This window comes from Carcharodon carcharias, chromosome 16, assembly GCF_017639515.1.
Source record: "Carcharodon carcharias isolate sCarCar2 chromosome 16, sCarCar2.pri, whole genome shotgun sequence".
Lineage (NCBI taxonomy): Eukaryota > Metazoa > Chordata > Chondrichthyes > Lamniformes > Lamnidae > Carcharodon > Carcharodon carcharias.
Window position 1 is genome coordinate 13,670,587 of NC_054482.1, and position 21,975 is coordinate 13,692,561.

The window sequence follows — 21,975 nt, forward strand, 5'->3', positions numbered from 1 at the left end:
CCTCCATCCCCAACCACTTTCCGATCCCCCTCTTTTTTTCCCCCAATAATTTATATAGATTTTTCTTTTCCTACCTATTTCCATTATTTTTAAATGTATTTCCATCCATTGTTTTATCTCTACCTTTTAGCCTATTTCGAACCCTTTCCTTCACCCCACCCCCACCAGGGCTGTCTGTACCTTGCTTGTCCTGCTTTCTACCCTTAATTAGCACATTCCTTAGATAATATCACCACCTTCAACACCTCTTTGTCCTTTTGTCTATGACATCTTTTGGTTATCTCCACCTATCACTGGCCATCTATCCAGCTCTACCTCTCTTCCGCCCACCCCCCCCCACCACCTCAAACCAGCTTATATTTCACCTCTTTTCAAATTTTTACTTTGTTCTGTTGAAGAGTCATACGGACTCGAAACTTTAACTGCGTTCCTCTCCGCAGATGCTGCCAGACCTGCTGAGTTTTTCCAGGTATTTTTATTTTTATTAAGTGATTTTAATAAGTTGATTTACTGAAATTTTACCATGAAACTAAAGGAGAAAAAACTTTACAAAGAGCATTAAGCTTGGGATAAATATTTTCTTACTCTTACAGAATGTATGTGTGCTTCCTTTTTAAGAAATAATAGGGGTAAGTGATGGTGAACAACTTTTTATTTTCACAGTTCAGTACAGCTTTCAAAGGAATCAAAACATTCAAATCACGTTATATTGCAACAAAAGTTAAAAAATAAACAGGCAATAAAAGGATTTAACATTTTACTTGGAAATTAGGTCAATACTCAGTAGTTTCCCTCATGGCTCAGGGCATGCTGTCAAATTGTCCTTGCATTCACCCAGACATATTATATATAAGCGAAAGGTAATCTGCACAATGAAATCATAATGGCTAAAATAAACTATTACACTAAAACACAGTTACAACACAAAACAAAATTTGACAAATAAAGTTCCCTAAATATTTAAGTCTTTTCACAATGCGTCTTAAAAAGATCTTGGTTTCTTCACACTTGCCACCTCGTCACTGGGGACCACAGATGGAACGTTCATGTCATGGTCCCCATCAGGTTTTGTGTAACCTCTGAATCCTTCTACAACGCTACACCCATCTTCCAGCCACCCAGATTCTCAGAGCCTGTGTGGAATAGCAGCGAGGGAAGGTGTAGCAATAAGACCATCACATCACTTCTAATTAAAGTGGAAGATACAAAACAAAATCTTGTACCCTGACAATTCCACTGATACATCAACAGCCTGCACTATAGATTTTAGAAGCAGGTCAGTGCTCACTGTGATCCAGTCAGATGCCAACCACAGGTGGACAGAAAGCAGACAGATGGGCAATAGGGAAGGCAATACAACAAAGGAGAAAAGGAAAAACATTGTACAAAAATGATCCAAGCCAACTAATAAACTGTCTTGTATCATGTACAAAATGACATCAGCAAAGTCCTGTGAGCATGGCAACTTTCAGATTCATGGTGCTGCCGATGCATAGAGTGGCTGGGGACGGGGGGAGGGGGGGCGTGGCGAGAAGGCTGTACAAACATACAGCTGTAGATATGTTGCAGACATATTGCAAACTGAAGGTTCAAATACTGTACAAAGGGGAAAAAAGTAATCATATTTAGAATTCCTCATTGTGGATAATTTTAATTGGGTCAATATTGAATTCCAAAGGGTACAAATTAAATTGCACTGAGAGAAAGGAGTTACCCTTGATTATGATTACGAAGGAAACCCATTTCAGTTTGGGTTTTCTCTAGGTCAATGGTCGATCTCAACAGGACTTCAATAGATCTGCAGACCATCAATCTATGACTGTGGGGAAAAACAGAGAAAAACTGTATAAACACTAAAGTTCTTATAATATGCTCCATTACAACCTTTTGAAGCCTGTTGATAAAGTGACAATGGAGTAACTAACAGTTAGGAATAAATTGCTTATGTGTGCTGTTTCTCCTTCTTTATTAAATATTCCATAAAGGCTTTATACAAAGTTTAATACAATAAATTTTTGCTAACTTTACAGCATGAAGCAGAAATGCATTTTTAATGCGTACTCAATGAAAATGTAAAATTACAAAAGGGCAATATTCTTTTAAAGAAAAAGTCTATTATTTTGCATATTTTAGCAGTTCAATAACCCCTAGTCTCTCTCTCAAATTTTAAAATATACACATTAATGATTTGAGGCCAGAGTTATCAGCTTATCATTTGTCACAGGTATAACTAATGTACAGGGCATGCTCTTTACTCAAGTCTGCTTTAAACCATATTGTAAGTAAAGAATCTTTTGTATGCCAGTATGCTTTACAGGTGTCATGGATCAAATGTGCATCCCAGACAAATAAAAACGTTTCTACACTAAAGAGGATGACATTGTAGATTTAGTATTTTCACTTATCTGGATGCTCCTATTCATATGAAGGGACATCATCTGATCATTCTTGATGCCTACTCTATCATCAGTCGAAATGGATGCTGTTAAATTCAGTTACATTGAGCGCTATAATTTTTCAGCACTTGTGATCAGTCCAAGCTGGTTGTACTGACCACTCTTCAGTGCTGACCATTAGTTCAGTCAGGATTCAGTTATCACAAGGTATAACGCTGAACTGGCCGTATCCTTCGTGGATCTCTATGAAAACTATCAACAAAAATCAGGCACATTTCTCAAGAGGTGGATCAGTAAAGGATTAAAATTGGGTTCAAAAAGAGATTCATCAACACTGCTATTAGCAACCACTGCTGTAAATCGGGAGGCTCTTGCCTCGCAAGGAGCAATCAAAGTGCAGTCTTGAAATAACATTTTGTGGGAAGCATGGCTTCATTATGTCTGAAATTGCCATGCAATTGCCTCACTTACGTTAAGTATCATGTTTGCAGATTAACACCAAAATGCTTCTAAGCAAATACAACTTACAAAATTAAAATGGAGAACATATTTCTTTTTAAAAGAAACATCTTTTCCACAACTCCCAATTGTCATCACCGAGCTTGGTCTTTAATCCAAAATGAATGGGGACAGGGAGGATTTCACGACTGCTCTGGGGAACTCAAGCAATTATTTGCTTGATCGATCATTATGGACAGAATTATACGGCCCCGCTGAGACAGGGAAAGAGCCGTGAAAGGCGGTGAGAAGTTCAAAAGGCCATTGACTTTGGCGGGACTGGAAAATCTCACCAGCGGGAGGCGCTGCAAATTTCTGCCCTACGTATGGAATTCCATTTTATACTCAACACACACCGCTATGTTATTTTGTAGTATACAATAATCACGCTACAATCTCACATCTTAAATGACAATAAGTTTAAGTAACTGCAGTTCTGATTTCCTTCCAATGGTCCTTGACATTAGTGACTACCACTTTCTACTCAACATGCCTAACGGGTAAAAATTGTTAACAGTACCCTTGAAACAAAATACAGAACCATTTTCTCAAACTGTGAACTGTATTCTTTTTGGATTCTGTTTTAGCACACAAACAAACCTCTCATTCACAAATTACATTTATAAGCATTCAATACTGTTTCACAATCTTGTATTTTACTTGGCTACTTTCCAGAATACTTGATTTTCTTGGTTACAAACTTCCTCTGTTCTTCCAACTTTCACACTTCTTTTGACCTACATTTGAAGGCCCTGCAATGCCTCAACCTGTAATTGGTTCAACTTGGAAATTAAGGTAGCAAAGAATACTCTGGACTGCTGATTCATCTGTTTTAAAAGTCTGACTAACAGGCATTATAATCAAATGTAGGAAACTCCATTTAAGCCTGAGTTATTTAAAAAGAAAATTTGTTGAAATCATGAAAAGTTTGATACCGGCAAATTTTATGTCATCAGTCATCATATGGCTGGTCTAGGGTCTGGAACGTTTTTGTTATTTATTTGCTATTCTACCTGCACCGTTAAGGCCATTTCTGTAAACAGCCAACAAGGTAATGCACCTATTTATAATTCGCCGAGATAAATTCGTACACTGTTGTAATTTCATGTAAATTTCAGGCTCCGGATCAATGACTGGTTTTCTAACACTTTTAAAAAAGAATTCAGCATCTCTCACAAGGGTGTGCGACAGGCTGCAATAGATGCAACACTGATATAGTTTTCCTGTGCAGGCCTAACTTAGGAAGATTTTCCTGAACTTCAAATTGTTAAGCTGACACTTTTAAAAAAAAATGGCTGCTGAGCCAAGAAATAATGAAGAGTTGAAGTCATTTCAGCCTAAATGGGCATGTAATTGGCTGTGCTACTCCACTTTACATCCCAATGCACTGCACCCAGCAGCACGATATCTGGAGGATTTCTCAGTCACGGTTAGGCCCTCCTGAGCCAGGGGAAAGCAGAGCTGTCCTTAGGTGCATTCAGTTGGTTTAGCTCACCAACACCAATGTCAAAATTGAGTCAGCTATTTTCTAGCATTAGAAATTGAAAAGCAGCACAGCAAATTGTCAGTGCATTTTCATAATGCTAGGTTTTACGATCTTGAAAAGAGTTAACTGAACAGATGTAGTCACACTGATCTGTGGCAAGGACTGAGAGAGAATGCTTGTTACAGATAATTTCGCTCAATGATGGCAAAAGCAAAAAAGAAAACATGCCCCACCAAACTGGGGTACAAGTGAAGCTAGTCACCAAACACTGTGCAAGTGACAATCTGACGGATCTGTCAGGCATTGTGTTTTTTTTAAAAAAAAAAATGAATTGCAACATTTTTGAGTATAAAGAAGGGTTTAAATAATATCCAGAGTAAAAGAGCACACAAAGTAAAACACAACAGTTTGACACAGTCAGAAAATGGTTGCATATAATTTATTGTAGACCAGCCCATAAAATCTCTTAATATAGTCTATGACCAAATAGATTCTGCTCAGAAATGGGGAACTGTTTGAAAAACCACTGACCCTAGTTTCAGTGTAGAATCCACTCAATCCTCTTTTAGTTCACCATATACTTTAACTGCTTCTCTAATGGCTTAGTGGATTATTGTACCACCTGGTTTAGTACGGAACCACCCAAGTCAGGGAAGGTCTCAGGTTCAATCCAGGATGATATTAGATTAGCCAGAATGGAAGATTGGGTACAACAATTGGCCTCAGTACCCACTGGGCTATGGGGAGGGAAAAAAAAACTAACCAGGATTCACACTCATGACCCTTCTCCAGCGATCCTGCTGGAAGAACCACGTATGTGCTCAGGATTTGGCTTTGTTGTGAGGTGACAATATTTACCCACTGATTCGACTCACACACAAAGACTTGAGCAAGGGCCTCAGGGAGAGGGTCTGTATTTGTGGAACCATACTCCAAATATGAACCATTATCCATGAGAGAAAACTAGGGGTAAAAGTTGTTGAAAGTGCATTTGGTCTACCAGTAATAGTGAAGGGCAAAAAAAAATTTCATGGCAATTATGCAATACACCTAAAAAGGAAATAGACTATCTTCCTGTAGACAGCAGCCAAATATTGTATTGGTCCCCTATTCCAGAAGGGTACTCATTGCAATGAGTGCCCATAAATAGTTTTCTTCTGTGAAAGACAGAAACATACTTCCTATTTACAATAACTGAGATTTTTGTACATATCTCCAGTAGTTTCTAGAGGCTGAGGCAGTAACTTTCCTGCGTTGATGCTGGACATGACTTGTCATCAGGAACGATTCTTCAAAATTACAGGTACTGCAAGGATATGGAAAAGTACTTGTTAACAAAAATGTTTTTATTTGTTGTTTGGAAAAGCATGCATAGCACCACATAAATAATAAATATTAACACCAAGTTAAAGAAGCTTGCTGACAACTATCCTATTCCCTAAAGCAAAAGTTAACTACCAATAAATATGGACAGTGGCTCCTTACAATTATTAATAAAACAATGAGGAAAACATAATTTAAAAGAATCCATTCTGATATTACTTTCAATGTTCCCTGAAAATAAATTGAGCTTTAATAGTTCTCCACAGAATTAATTTTATCTTGCTTATTTAAATCTTTCCTCACTTTGCCTTCCTCCATAGTTTGTAGATTTTTAATTTTAGACTTGTCATTGTTAAATGTTTCTTATTCTTAATAATAATACTTTTAAAAAATTCCATATATTAGATACTAAAAGTAATGCGATAAAGGGGCACATTTATAAAGATAGTCAGTGATGCACACTGCAATGAAAGCTGCTTATTAAGAATATTGCAAAATAAACAATATGGTCTTCCCACTGGAACATGATTGTCAGTACAGAATTTGAGAGGCTGTATTTATTTTAAGATGAGAAGGATACTTACTGATGATGACTAACAAGACAATTACAACGACCACTGATATGATGACCTTCATCTGAAAGGAAAAAGTCAACAAGGTCAAAAATTAGTACATTGTTAAACAGTAATTATCTGTAAATACATATTTTCTTTGCGCAGTTAAAAAAAATGTATATTGAGCTATGGTCTTAAGTCCATTTTCCATTGTTGCTTCCTTTGAGCATCAGATTTCAAGTGTGTATGTGTATAATAATATATATATTTTTTTCTTTTCCCACCTACTTCCATTATTTTTAAGCGTATTTCCATCCATTGTTTTATCTCTACCTGTTGGCCTATTTCGATTCCTTCCCCCCACCCCACCCCCACTAGGGCTATCTGTACCTTCCTCATCCTGCTTTCTACCTTTAATAAGCACATTCCTTTAGATAATATCACCACCTTCAACACCTCTTTGTCCTTTTGTCTGTGACATCTTTTGGTTATCTCCACCCATCACTGGCCCTCTATCCAGCTCTTCTTGTCCCACCCCCACCACCACCCACCCCCAACCAGATTATATTTCACCTCTCTTCTATTTTTACTTAGTTCCGTTGAAGGGTCATTCGGACTCGAAACGTTAACTGTGCTCCTATCCACAGATGCTGCCAGATCTGAGTTTTTCCAGGTATTTTTGTTTTGGATTTCCAGCATCCACAGTTTTTTGCTTTTATCTTAATATTTAGTTATACTTAGGGTTTAGGAAACAGTGTGCTATATAAGTAACCCACTCACATCAAACTGAGAATGGAAGCATTTGACACGCCTTTAAACGGATATATCTACCTATACAGTAAGAGAAGTGCCTTTCTATCAAAAATAACAACGTAAATATGTCTTTTTTTTACTGAACCTCACGCATCTCTCTTGCATCGCTGTTATATTATCCTTGATAGTAAAAGAACTACATTTAAATAATGTCTTTCATGACCTCAGGATGTTCCAAAGTGCTCTAAATCTATCAAGTATTTTTAAAGTGTAGCAACTGTTGTAGCATAGAAAACATGGCAACAATTTGTGCACAGCAAGCTCCCGCAACAGCAATGTGATTTGGTTAAGGGATAAATATTGGTCAGGACTCCATTGCTCTTCTTTGAAAAAGGACTGTGGGATCTTTCACATCAAAATGCAGGGGCTAATGGGGCCTCAGTTTTAAGAGGGGAACTCTGATAGTGCTGCACTCCCTCAATATTACAGTGGAGTGTCAGCCTGGATTTTCTAGCTCCTGAAGTGTAATACAGGGTGCACTTGTGTAGCAACGTATGTGCCGGGTGCTCATATTTTAATAAAGACCTTTTACATCTTAAAACAAGTAGTAAATTAAACCAAAAAAAACTGTATCTGAATTTATAAAGCTTCTCTGTGAAACTCTGTGTGGTGATGCAAATGCTTATGGAGCAATATTGAACCAAGAGGTTTCTTAAAGTACATCCACATCATTGGCATCTGTGTCTTTAGAAGACAATGGAAGGGATCTGTATATACACTTAAAAAATATAAATTTACATTTAAATGAAAATTAAATACATGAAGCCAGTCCATTGCAAGTAATAAATTATAAAGCTACCTCATCCTTTAAATCTGGGTTAATTAAAACTGAAGTATCTATGCAAATTAGAAATAGCCCTGCATAGATGCTTAGGGACTCTTATTCCTCCCAAGACACATTTATTATTTAGACACCCATTCAAATTAAACTCTGTGTTACATACCAGTGGCTGTATTACAATATATAACTCCCAAATAACTAATGCTTGAAAACATTTCAACACAAATTTCCAAGAAGTTATTATACCACAATCTTAAGATAAATGAAACAACAGAAACAAGGAGATGCGATAAGTTAAAACTATTTCAGGACCAAATACAAGTGTCAAAAATAAATCACCATTATGAAGTTTTAGACAGCTTGTTTCAAGATTGTAAAATAAATCCTTTTGTGTTCTTCATGATTTACTGATCCTGGTGCCAGAATTCTGCACAATATAATGAAAGGCATCTCTCTAAAGGTGAAGGAAGGGTCAGTTATCTACCAGTGAAATGCCACAGGCAATAAATAGTCTTACACATTTGACAAATCTCTGTAATCCAAAGGGTGGTGGACAGCAATTACAAATGGGACGAAAATATTTTCTATTCAATCATACTTCAAAATCTGATTTTACAGTGAACTAACGAGTTTACTGTGACAAACTATTAGAAACCCCATGTCATAGATCTTGACTGAGCATGATTAGACCATAGAAGCTAAGGAAACCTCTCTCCCTCAGTAGCTAGAAAAACTAGTCAAAGACTTAGGCGGTCATGTCATTGATGCAATAAAATCATTCTTTAGAATTTTAGATTTCTATTAGCCAGAAGAAAAGACTTGACCACCTTCGGATTTGGTTTTCAGTTAACTGCAGTTTGTTTGGTGTGATTATCACCTGCAAGATGAATATTGTGACCCATGGGGAAATGGACAAAATAAAGGGGGATAAAAAGAATAAAACAGATAGATGGGATCAAACAGAAATATAGAAGAAGGTTAAAATAAACAGAATGGGGGCGGGGGGTGAAGAAGAGGGAATGGGAAAAATTAGGTAGGACAAGGCAAGAGTTAACATTTTGGTCTCAATTTAGCAGGCATATATAGAGCTAGTAAGACAATAATAAAACTATTCCAGACATTTAAGTAGCTTAACATTGCTCTAATATTAATATTTGTTTGTTTTAAGTACGTAAGGTGAAGGCTTTCAAAATGGCTAACTCAGGAAGACTGCAATTTCTACTGACTTTCCAGGACTCTACAGGTAAAAGGCATTGTATATTTGTTCAGCAATATTATGCATTCACTTCCAGTATAAATCAATTTTGTACACCAAATGTGGTTTTGTACACCACTGTCTACTAGAAGTAGCACCAAGTTATACATGGGAAATTTAGGGTAAAAATGCATTTGAACTACAAGGCTGTAAACACATTGACATTTCTGTTCAGAACAGGATTGTACAGAAGTAAATGGAGGAAGCTATTGCTTTAAAGAACAAACTGTAAAGCCATGCAATGTTTCACTACAATCACAACAAATAAATTGCATTTATTTAGCTTCCTCAGCTTAGAAAGCATTCCAATGTGAGGGAAGGTGGGGTACAGGCACAGAGAAATCTGTAAACAAGGGTGAAGATGATTTAGAATTTAACACTTTTGAGTAACTGAACCAAGGGAAACTGGGAAGGTAAGAAGTGATGAGCAAGCAGGACTTAGTTCAGGATGTAGAAATGAAATAGGTGCAGGGTGAATCTTGGGGTGGGTCCCAGCAAGGTCTAAATTTTAGGAGGAGGAATAAGGTGGCTACTTATTTATTGGAAAATAATGCACTAAATTGGTAGAGAACAATGCCCACTCTCATTTTTGTGTGGTTTGCAACCTGTTCACTTAGGTGTGCAGTGCCTTTAAATTTTTTGAGCGACTGCACACACACACACACCGTATCTTAAAGGCAATGACTTGTGAGCAGCCTGTGCAGTACTTTCAAGATTACAGCTTGAAGGGAACATTAATAGAGAAGCAAAGAAATCTGGGAATCCAGATACATAACTCATTAAAAGTAGTAAAATAGGTTGATACGACCATAAAGAATGCGAACAAAGTATTGTGGTTTATTTCTAGAGGAACAGAATATCAAAGCAGCAAAGTCATGTTAAATTTATAAAGGACTATGGCTAGACCCCACACTTGGAGTGCTAAGCACAGCTCTAGTCTTCATGGTACAAAAGGGGCACTGAGGCACTTGAAAAAGTACAGAAAAGATTTACAGTAATTAAGAGGATGCATTATAAAGAAAGACTGAGCAGATTGAAACTATTTTCTCTGGAAAATAGCCTGAGAGGACATATGATAGAGGCCTTTAAAATCATGGAGTATTTCATTAGGATGGATTTAGATAAACTGTTTCCATCTTGGTTGAGTCGAGAACAAGGAAACATAAATAAATGATAGCCAGCACCAGATCCCAAAAAGATTGTAGGAGCAATTTGTTCACACAGAGTGGTGAGAATGTGGAAGTCACTAAGACATGGAATTGTTGAAGCAAATCACATTAACACATTTAATATGAGGCCTGATACATACACAATGGAGAATGAAATAGAAGGATATGCAAGCTAGTTGGCAAAAGCTAATTTAAGTGGGAGGAAGCTCATGTCAAAAAGAAAAACTTACATTTATATAGTGTCCCATGACATCCCAAAGTGCTTTACAGCCATTTACATACATTTGAAGCATAGTCATTGTTGTAATGTTGGAAATGTGGCAGCCAATTTGCACACAGCAAGCTCCCACAGCAAAATGATAATGACCAGGCAATGTTTTTAGTGATGTGGATTGAAAGATAAATATTGGCCAGGAGTAACTCATCTCTTCTTTTTCAGAACAGTGTCATGAGATATTCCATGTCTACTTGAAAGGGCATATTGACCCTCAGTTTAATGTCTCATCTGAAAGATGGCACCTCTAATTGTGTAGAACTCCTTCCAATACTGCACTGAATTGTCAGTCTAGAGTTTTGTGCTCAAGACTCTAAAATGGGACTTGAAGCTACAAACGTTTGATTCAGAGGCAAGAGTGATGCCAACTTACAGAAAAGTCAGGCAAGTATTGGTATAGATCAGCTGGGCTGATTGGCCCATTTCTGTGATGTAGATTCTACACAATTTAACCCATGGAGCTGTTCACTAGTAGGTAGGATAGTAGGTAAGAATACACATATTGTAAATATACAGGGCACTTACACATTATTAAAGGAGCTCCCTTTCACTTTTGAAAGCTGCCTTGTACCTAGAGTCTAAACATGGTCTAGAAAATAGATCATATTAATATTCTTTTCATTTTCTACATTTGAGAAGGTATCTGATTCACACAAAATTTCAATGGTGATGGTTCTTTCAGCAGCTATACAAAATTAATGAACTGTATTTACAGTCCCTTACATTTAATTCAGAAAAACAATTTAGTTCTATTAAGGAGCAAAAGGTACTGTAGTATTTTAAAAGCAAGCTCTGAAGAGGAGTCATTTGGACTCGAAACATTAACTCTGTTTTTCTCTCTCCACAGATGCTGCCAGGCCTGCTGAGTATTACCAGCATTTTCTGATTTTATTACTGCAGTATTTTTACATTTTACCTTTGTATTCCTATCCTCTCTGCAAATTAAACACCAAGATCAAATTCTCCTAAGGCCATCAATATTGTGCAACCCTTTTGAATATCGGCAGGGTCATTGACACAATTATTCTATTTGTCATCTTGTCCACAATGAAATTATTGAGTTGTGTTTATTTTTTTTGAATGAACAAGCTCAAACCTTCAAAAATTTACATCAGTTTCCAAACAGGCTTAAGTGTGGCATTTTTAAAAGGACATTTTAAAAAAATGTCTGGAAACACTATCTTTCATGTGGCATCACAAATGTCAGTCAAAATCTATAAATTCTTCACAGGGTAAACCAGGCACATTATTACAGTGACTGCGGTAGGATTATAGCCCTGTAGCTATGCTGGTGTTCAAATAATTCTGAGCATTCAAATTTATTTTATGTGCACTTCACAAGTAGATATTGTCCTCTACCATCCATACTTACTTCCAAAGCTTTTAATTAAAGGTTATTTATGATGGGCCAGTAACGGTGTAAAACAGTGGGGTCAGTTTTAGGTTAAGAGCTCCATAATAGTCTTCTTGAGCAAGAGTACATTTATCTGGTTAAGTCAATTCTGAAGTAAACCTTACATGTAAACTCTATTTAGTGTCAGAAGTCATCCTGCCATCTGTTTTACCACAAACTTTTGTCATAATTTAATTATTCCAAAGTATTATTTCTTGTAAGCATATGCAAGTGATATCTACTGAGAAAGGCATTTCATGGTGACCTCAGCATTTACAAACACAGTACAAAGACAACTTATTCCAGGGACTTTCACTCAGCTTTGTCGTGATGTACCTTGATGAGAGGGCCATTCCTCAAACAAGGGGTCAGTCAGTGAATGTTGACAGGCAATGCAACTGCAACGGGCATCAAAGCTGCACTTTATCCTTTCCTAACGCAGCCTGATGGCTGGAAATGCACCACGAGCAAAAGCGACTGGATAGTGATCAGAAACAGGAAATTTTCTGAACTGAATATTCTCCGCCTAACCTGTAACTTTTTTTTGAAAGCAACAAAATAATATCCATTTGTACAGGCTTTTATATCCTCAAAACGCCCCCAAAGCACTTTACAGCCAAGTACTTTTGAAACTGTAGTTACTGTTGTAATGTGGGATTCAATTTGCAAAAAGCAAAAAACAAGATGATAACTGAGCAAATACTCTGTTGTTTTTGTGATAATGGTGAAGGGATAAATGTCCAGGACATCAGGAAGAATTCCCCACCTCTTATTCGAATAGTGCTATGGCATCTTTTACATCCACTCGAGAGGTTTGATGTCTTAGCTGAAAAGCAGCATCTCAGACATTGCAGCACTCCCTCCATACTGCACTGAAGTTCCACCTTGGATTATGTGCTCAGGTTGCAACTTTATGGCCTACTGAAAGGCAAGTGTGCTACCCATTGAGCCAAGGCTAGCACACAAAAATGCTAAAAAAAAAATTGATCTTAAAATGAGCTTATATGATTTTCATTTTTTAGATGAGGCAAATATTTTGTTGCCAAGAAGGTTCCACATTGGAGCAGCTTCAGATAAGTTGTCCTTATAGGTACATATTAAACGGTAACTTGATAGTGCTTTTAAATGCTACATATGCTGGTATTTATTTATCCTGATAACTCAATATGTATACGCTTCTATAAATATAATATTATGGAATTTTTCAAGTTTCAGAATCATTGGGCAGAATTTGCTGTTGGCGAGTAGGGGGCGGGGCCCGTTCGCCGACATGTTGGACAGGACGATGTTGGGCGAAATCCCCGACATCATTCCCACCCCATTTAAATTTTCAGGAAGGCGGGCCCGCCGACCGGTCAATGGCCAATTGACAGGACATTGACAGGATCAATTAAACAATTAAAGCTTGGTGGGCAGACCAGGAGCCTCGGCAGCAAATAGGTAAAACATGAAGCCTCATCCACCGGCGGGATGAGGTTTCACGCAGGGTTTTAAACGTTTTAATAAAGTTATTATGTAAATTATGAACATGTCCCATCTCATGTGACATTGTCACAGGAGGGGGACATTGTTAAGGAATTTTTCTTTTCTATTTTTAATATTTTTTAAAAAAGTGTCAGCGATCTCCCTGAGGCAGCGCTTAGCCTCAGGGAGATGTGCGCTCTTTCGTGCACATGCGTGAAAAAGCGCACTCTCACTTTTGGGGAACCCCACCCCACCCCCGCCCGCACAAGAAGCTTCCCGCTGGACGTCACGCTGGGCAGGCCTTAATTGGCCCGCCCATGTAAAATGGCGGTGGGGCCCGCTTCTCCAGCAGGGATCGGCTCCCCGCCCGCTGGAGATTAGGCCGGGCCCACCCGCCCGACAGGCAGAAAATTCTACCCATTATTTAAGAGAAAGGGACATGCTGAAACATGGCTAAGAACAAGGACAAGGAAAGTAATGACTGTATTCTACCAACAGCAATGGGATTGGTTTTTAATGCTGATGGCAAATCAAAACAGCATTGACATGGTTTCATTAGTTCAATGATATTACATTCTGCAGCAGTGTTTTAGATTTAGAGCTTGCCTTCTTTCAGCTACTCTGGCTGCACTGTTTCACTTAGAACTATACTCACTCAAACATTTATCAACACACCTGGGCATGCAACGTCAGGATCCTTGGGTCAATAGGCCCTATTAATTATTGGGTGAGACAGAGTCCTCCTTTCAGGTGAGCCCTGTGGCCAAGGAGTCATTATCCTGGTCTTCTTGACATTTGCACTTAGCAATTATCTCCAGTCCAGTCACTTTCAAACATCTGTGCACTTTCTAAATCACTCACCTTACACTCTCGCCACCACATCTGACGCCGTAACTGCTTTGCTCTGTTGCTGAAAACTGTGGCATTGTCGGATAAACTTTCTGCAAAATGAATGAAACAGGCCCAAGACAGAATGTTTAAACACATATAAAAAAAACACAGGAACCTGCAAAATCAGTTTAAATCTGATCAATAACTCAAATCTGACTACCAAATGTCACAATGATGCCCAGGACCCAAGAAAGCCCTTTCAGTGGTATTGGAGGGTAGGTTATGTGCAGCTTGGATACCACTTTGCAGTAAGCTGTGAGCATTTTCCTCCTGCTTTGTTCAAAATTGAAATGCGTTTATTTTAAAATACCATGCTGTTAACTAAAACGACATAAAAAGATTAAAAGTGAAAAGCCATAAGAAAACCACTGTCTGGATAAGGAGGACCCCACTCTCCTGAATTGTTGATTTATCCAAGCCCCTCTATGTCCTCTCAATAAAAAAGAAAATATTTTCTCAACTTTTTAGTTATAGAGCATAAAACAGGTAGGGAAAAGCCTCAAGGAAGAGCTGCATAATTGTAATAACATTGAGTTGACACAGTGTGGTGGGGATATGCGCTCTACTGAGTGCCCTCTTCATTTGTTGTTCATGCAGCTCTCTGATATTGGCTGCCAACACTTTCATTCACCCCTCCAAAGAAACCATTATAAACTCAACTTACATTATTATACAGTTTTTAAAAATTATTTATTCTTTCACTGGCATCACTGGCAAGGTTAGCATTGATTGCCCAACACTAATTGCCCTCAAGGAGGTGGTGGTGAGCCGCCTTCTTAAACCGCTGCTGTCCTTATGGTGTAAGTACATTGACAGTGCTGTTAGGGAGGGAGTTCCAGGATTTTGATCCAGCGACAGTGAAGGAACGGTGATAAAATTCCAAGTCAGGATGGCGTGTGGCTTGGAAGGGAACTTGCAGGTGATGGTGTTCCCATGCATCCTTATTCTAGATGGTAGAGGTTGCAGGTTTGGAAGGTGCTGTTGAAACAGCCTTGGTGAGATGCAGTACACCTTGTAGATGGTACACACTGCTGCCACTGTGCATTGGTAGTGGAGGGAGTGAATGTTTAAGATGGTAGATGGGATGCCAATCATCTTGTCTTTGATATTGTTGAGTTCTTGAATGTTGTTGGAGTTGCTCTCATGCAGGAAAATGGAGGCCATTCCATCACACTCCTGACTTGTGCCTTGTAGATGGTGGACAGGCCATGGGGAATCAGGAGGTGAGTTACATGCTGCTGAATTCCAAGCGTCAGATCTGCTCTTGTAGCCACAGTATTTATATGGCTATGAACATTAGACAGATTAGGACTCCCCTCCACAGCTCAGCTGATTGTGAATGAACAAGTCAAATAGGACTGGAAGGTCAAGGTTCATCCCCCAGGCTGCATTACCTGTTGTCAGTCAGGGTGGCAATGGAAATACAATTGGCTTCAGGACTCTGGGTCAGAGAGTGAATTTGGCCACATGCCCTTCTCTCCCCTGACAGCAAACCTTGTTGGAAATATGTATGTCAAGTGTTGGAATGAGAACGTGTCAGGACTGGCTGCGATAACCCTGTAAGTTGAATAGATTGCATCAATATAGTACCTTTAACATAGAAAAACATCCTAAGGCACTTCACACGAGTGTAATCAAAGAAGATTGACAATGAGCCACTTGGGACAGTTGAGGCCAAAGATCCTTTTAAGGAGAGTCTTACGGATGGAAAGCTTGAGAGGTAAAGAGGGATAGGGATGAAATTCCAGAACTTAAGACCTAAGCAGCTAAAGACAGCTATCAATGACAAACTGCTTCAAATCAGGGTTGCGCAGGGCAAAAACTAGTTGTCTAAAATCATATGAAGAATGGACACACAGGCAAAATATTGGATACTCACTAGCACTAAGACTGTAGCCTAGCATTAAATTGCGTTAGCAGTTCTCTAATGTAAGTTAAAAGTGCTTGAAATTACCCAGAGGCAGGTAACAGAACACAAACCGATATATCTGGGTTCAGTACTTGCCGCTAATGGGTTGCAGAGAGGCAAGAAAATGCTGCCAATGTTCCGCAGCAGCACCAGTTGGACACAATGCTCCACAGTGTATGTCCACACAATGGGAAGGAAACTGATGGTAATGTACTCGCACATTTTAAAATAAGTTGCTCACGATACCAATCGTGAAGAGCACCTGATGTCTGCTGTCTCGTTAGACTCAAACCCACTCTCATCAGTTATCTCACGACAAACAACCATTTTTAGAGGGAGATAGGCACATTATTGTTGAGGTGGAAGTGGCTCCAGAGATGGCATGCCTGATGATGGAGGTTTGGAACCATCATCTAAAATCTGTGTACAGTCAGTAATCCATTATCTGAGCCAGTCAGGGGCACAGTAGTCTGTGCACATCTCATGACTAACCGGCCAGCCCCACTCAACAAAGGAACCTTGAAGGTTAAGACCTTTCATTGGAATTTGGGAGTGCTCCAGATAACTCCTCAAGCCAATACTACTGGGTAAAGGTGAACTGGTCTGGAAAAGCAGCAGGAAATCTACTATTGTTCACTAAGGTCCTTTAAGGAAGGAAATCTTCTGTCCTTACATGGTCTGGTCTACGTGTGACTCCAGGCCAGCGACGCCCAATAAAAAAAATACAACGTTAAATGATTAAACTTAATTTACAAATATTTAGGACGGGTCCCTTAATCTCAGCCCTGCTAATCTGTACCTAAACTTTGAGCCTGCAGGAACACATGAACACAACTTACCCAAGTCTAAAGTGTGCACTTAATATCAGGCAAGGAGAGATTGTACTTAAATAGATTTCAAAATAGCTTCATTTTGAGATCCTTAAACATGGTGCTGGGTTTCCACGTCTCAAACATACGAACATATGAAATAGGAGAAGTAGGCCATTCGGCCCCTTGAGCCTAATCTGCCATTCAGTAAGGTCATGGCTGACCTGTTTGTGTTTCAAGTTCCACATTTGCATCCACCCCCGATAACCTTTGATTCCCTTGCCTAACAAGAATCTATCTACCTCTGTCTCAGACACTACGCAGACTGAAAAAGAACCTCAGAGCGGTAACATGGAAAGAAGTAAAGGTTTTGATGACATGGGTCCTAATAGAATCAGGTAAAGATAAGGACAAAAGGGCACACAGACAATAAGCCAGTTATGGCAAATACATAGTTTTAAAAAAAGCACATTTCTTCCCCAATTTTTCCTAAAATTGTCACTTGTCATCTTTGCACGTTTTCTCAGTTGGGAGGTTGGGATGATCTGAGCTGCAGATTTCTCCAATGACTGCTATCAATGTTGGTCTATGGTTAGTTATTTTGGTAGTAAGGTGAAGCACAAGGCAGCCTATCAGTCTAGTTGAGAACTGCCCAAGTTTATTACAGGCAAACAATTCATTTTGACTCAAACCTACAATCCTCCAAAACAAGTTTGCATGCTCAGTAGCCTAGTAGACCTTGTAACTGGCAATGCTTGGGCAGATCTCATAGAGACTAATGGCAGCTCAGGTTCCAGACTACTGTGAATCGAATTCTGCAATGCAAAGGAAACCAGCAAACCTGGATTGGAAACCTATTTGAAGTAGTTTTGTTGAGGGACTGTCTGAACAGCTCCCTAAATTAATATTCCTGGATAAATTCTGGCATTGTGATTGATTAATTAATACAAGTTCTTTTTATAAGGTTTACATTTTACCTTCCTTAACACACACTTAAGTAAAGTGAACACTTCTTTAAAAACAATGTGCTTAAGATAAATTCAATCACTGTGCAGATCTTCTAGGTGTACCTAGTGGATCACTCACGCTCAAATATCCCATGCCGTGATTAGCGACTGCTGTGACAAACCAATTATGTGAAAATAGATATGTTTTGACTGTCTGAAGCAAAGAGGTAGTTATACTCAACAGTTCAAGAAAATAGCATTTAGTAGATCAACTGCCATCACAACTTCAACAGGTTTCCCTTCCCAGGCGACACAAATCAAAACTGTCTTATTCAGAATATACACCTAAAATTTGTAGTGAAGTAATTCAATGTGTTCAAAACCTGCAGAGTTTATAGCAACTTTTATCGTTTCTCTTTCAGATGAAACAAGGATTGTCTCTCTGTATATTTTCTCATCCTCAAAATATTGATCAAATCTCAGCCAAAAATTTAGGATTTTCTCCATATACCGCTGTGGATTTACAATTAATTTTAAAATGACTAGACCATAAAACATCGGAGAAGTAGGCCATTTGGCCCATTTAGTCTGCTCCACCATTCAATGAGATCATGGCTGATCTGATATCCTCAACTCCACTTTCCTGCCTTTTCCCCATAACCCTTGATTCCCTTACTGATTAAAAATCTGTCTGTCTCAGCCTTGAATATACTTAATGATCCAGCCTCTACAGCCCACTGTGGTAAAAAATTCCACAGATTCGCTACCCTCTGAAAGAAGAAATTCCTCCTCATCTCGGTCTTAAATAGGCAACCCCTTACTCTGAGATTATGCCCTCTGGTCCTAGACTCTCCCACAAGGGGAAACAACCTCTCAGCATCTACCCTGTCAAGTCCCCTAAGACCTTATATGTTTCAATAAGGTCGCCTCTCATTCTTCTAAACTCCAATGAGTATAGGCCCAACCTACTCAACCTCTCCTCTGAAGAAAATCCCTCCATACCCAGGATCAACCTAGTGAACTTTCACTGGACTGTCTCAATGCCAGTATATCTTTCCTTAGATAAGGGGCCAAAACTGTTCACAGTATTCTAGGTGTGGTCTAACTAGTGCCTTGTACAGTTTTAGCAAGACTTTCCTATTATCATATTCCACTCCCTTTGAAATAAAGGCCAACATTCCATTTACTTTCCCTATTACCTGTTAGCTTTTTGGGATTCCTCTATGCTGTAGCTTTCTGCAGTCTTTTTCCATTTAAATAATATTCAGCTCCTCTATCCTTCCTGCCAAAGTGTATAACTTCACATTTTCCCACATTATATTCCATCTGCCAAATTTTTGCCAACTTACTTAACCTATCTATATCCCTCTGTAGACTCTTTGTGTCATCCTCACCACTTGCCTTCCCACCTATTTTTGCGTCATCTGCAAACTTGGCGATAGTACATTCACTTCCCTCATCTAAGTAATTAATATATATTGTAAATAATTGAGGCCCCAGCATTGATCCTGTGACACTCCACTAGTTACAGGTTGCCATCCCTTATCCCAACTCTCTGTCTTCTATTAGTTAGCCAATCCTCTATCCATGCTAATATACTACTCCTAACACCATGGGCTCTTATCTTATTTAGTAGCCTAATGTGCAGTACCTTATCGAATGCCTTTGGAAATCTAAATATATTACATCTACTGATTCCCCTTTATCTACCCTGCTTGTTACCTCCTAAAAGAATTCTAATAAATTTGTTAAGCATGATTTCCCTTTCATGAGGCCATGCTGACTCTGCTGGATTATATTATGCAATTCTAAATGCTCTATTACATCCTTTATAATAGATTCTAATATTTTCCCAATGACAGACGTTAAGCCAACTGACCTACAATTACCTGTTTTTTTGTCTCCCTCCCTTTTTCCAATCTTCTGGGACTTTTCCAGAATCTAAGGATTCTTGGAAGATTACCAGTGCATCCACTATTGTGTAGCTACTTCCTTTAATAACCTAGGATGCAGCGCATCAGGTCCAGGGGACTTATCGGCCTTTAGTCCCATTTAGCCTCTGGATTAAATGTAATTGTCCAGCAAACTATTCAGCTTTGCTAGCTAAGAGATTTAAAACTTGTAATCCAAATGTTTCTGCTACATTGCTTAATGTACATAAAAGAAAAATTCATTTCAATTATTGTTTATCTCTGATCATCAGAAGCCTTTTCCACTTGTTATTACAATAACCTAGTAAACACCATCTAACATGGCTTTCAAAGAAGGGAAGGCTGACAAATTTCTTTATTTGAGGAAGTGACAACACAACTAGACTGGGGTGAAACCCTGTGATGTGCTGTATTTAAGAATTCCAAAAGACGCCTGAACAGTTCCACGTGAAAGGCAACCACAAGCAAGATCAAAGCTGAATAGCTTCTGGGTAGATGTTGGGAATGAATAAGAAAGTGGCTCATGGGTAGGAAAGCAATGGGCTTTTGTTACAGAAGTAATATTGGGTGGTGGGTTGCTGACGAGCTACGAATGGGCCCAGGGCTCAGTTTTGGAGCACTGCTTTTTCAGAAACTTGATGCAAATTATTTGAATTCGCAAGTAACACTAATCAAGCTCAGAAATGCAGAATTACCAAAATTATTCCAGGACTAAAAGAGTTAAATTATGAGGACAAATTCATAAAATAGAATCATAAATGGTCACATCACAAAGGGAGGCCATTCAGTCCATGGAGTCTGTACTGGTTCTCTGCAAGAGCAATTTAGCTAATTTCACTCCCCAGCCTTTTCCCTATGGAGCTACAATTTTCCCTTCAGGTGCTTATTCAATTCCCTTTTGAAAGCTACAATCCCATCTCCCTTTACCACCTTTTCAAACAGTGCAAATTGTAATCACTTGCAGTGTAAAATAGTTTTCCATCATATTGCCTTTGGCTCTTTTGCCAATCACTTTAAATGTGTCCTCTGGCTGTCGACCCTTCTGCCAGGGGGAACAGTTTATTTCCATATCTCTAGATCCCTCATGGTTTTGAGCACTTAAGTCAAATCTCCTCTTAGCCTTCTCTTCTCTAAGAACGACCTCAGCTTCTCCAATCTATTCGCATAAAACGAAGTCCCTCATCTCTGAAACCATTCTCATAATTCTTTTCTGCACCCTCTCTGGAGCCTTCAGATCTCTCCGAAAGTGCGGTTCCCAGAATTGGACACAATTCTTCAGTTGAGGCCGAACCAGGAGACAGAAAAGATGTGTAAGAAAGGCAAGATTACAGTGATCATGGGGGATTTCAACATGCAGGTAGACTGGGAAAATCAGGTTGGTAGTGGATCCCAAGAAAAGGAATTTGTGGAATGTCCACGAGATGGCTTTTTGGAGCAGCTTGTGGTGGAGCCCGCTAGGGAACAGGCAATTCTAGATTTAGTGATGTGTAATGAGGCAGATTTGATAAGGGAGCTTAAGGTGAAGGAACCTTTAGGAGGAAGTGACCATAATATGATAGAATTTACCCTGCAATTTGAGAGGAAAAAGCTGGAATCAGATGTAATGGTATTACAGTTGAATAAAGGCAACTACAGAGGCATGAGGGAGGAGCTGGCCAGAATTGACTGGGAGATGAACCTAGCAGGAAAGACAGTGGAACAGCAATGGCAGAGTAATTTGGGAGAAACAGCACAAATTCATCCCTAGGAAGAAGAAGCATACTAAAGGGAGGATGAGGCAACCATGGTTGAAAAGGGAAGTCAGGGACAGCATAAAAGCTAAAGAGAAAGCATACAATGCGGCAAAGAGCAGTGGGAAACCAGGGGATTGGGAAGCCTACAAAGACCAACAGAGGACAACTAAAAAAGAAATAAGGAGGGAGAAGATTAAGTATGAGGGTAAACTAGCCAGTAATATAAAAGAAGATTGCAAGAGTTTTTTTTTTAGATATATAAAGGGAAAGAGAGAGGCAAAAGTGGACATTGGGCTGCTGGAAAATGACGCTGGAGAAGTAGTAGTGGGGAACAAAGAAATGGCGGAGG

General features: G+C 39.0%; 1 protein-coding gene across 2 annotated transcripts in view; it reads right to left on the minus strand.

Moving 5' to 3' along the window:
- Positions 1–634: 634 nt before the first annotated feature.
- The window catches only part of vamp4 (vesicle-associated membrane protein 4), an 87,803-nt gene continuing 66,462 nt past the window's right edge, over positions 635–21,975 (minus strand). The window contains exons 6-9 of one of the 2 annotated variants that reach the window (XM_041208371.1): positions 14,268–14,347; positions 6,288–6,339; positions 5,630–5,686; positions 635–1,819 (exon numbers count right to left, since the gene is read on the minus strand). In XM_041208371.1, the coding sequence (XP_041064305.1) occupies positions 5,658–5,686; positions 6,288–6,339; positions 14,268–14,347 (161 nt within the window). In that variant the 3' untranslated portion in view covers positions 635–1,819; positions 5,630–5,657. Of the gene's footprint in view, positions 1,820–1,949; positions 5,687–6,287; positions 6,340–14,267; positions 14,348–21,975 lie in introns of those variants that run through there. The other variant, XM_041208370.1, reaches the window with a different exon arrangement.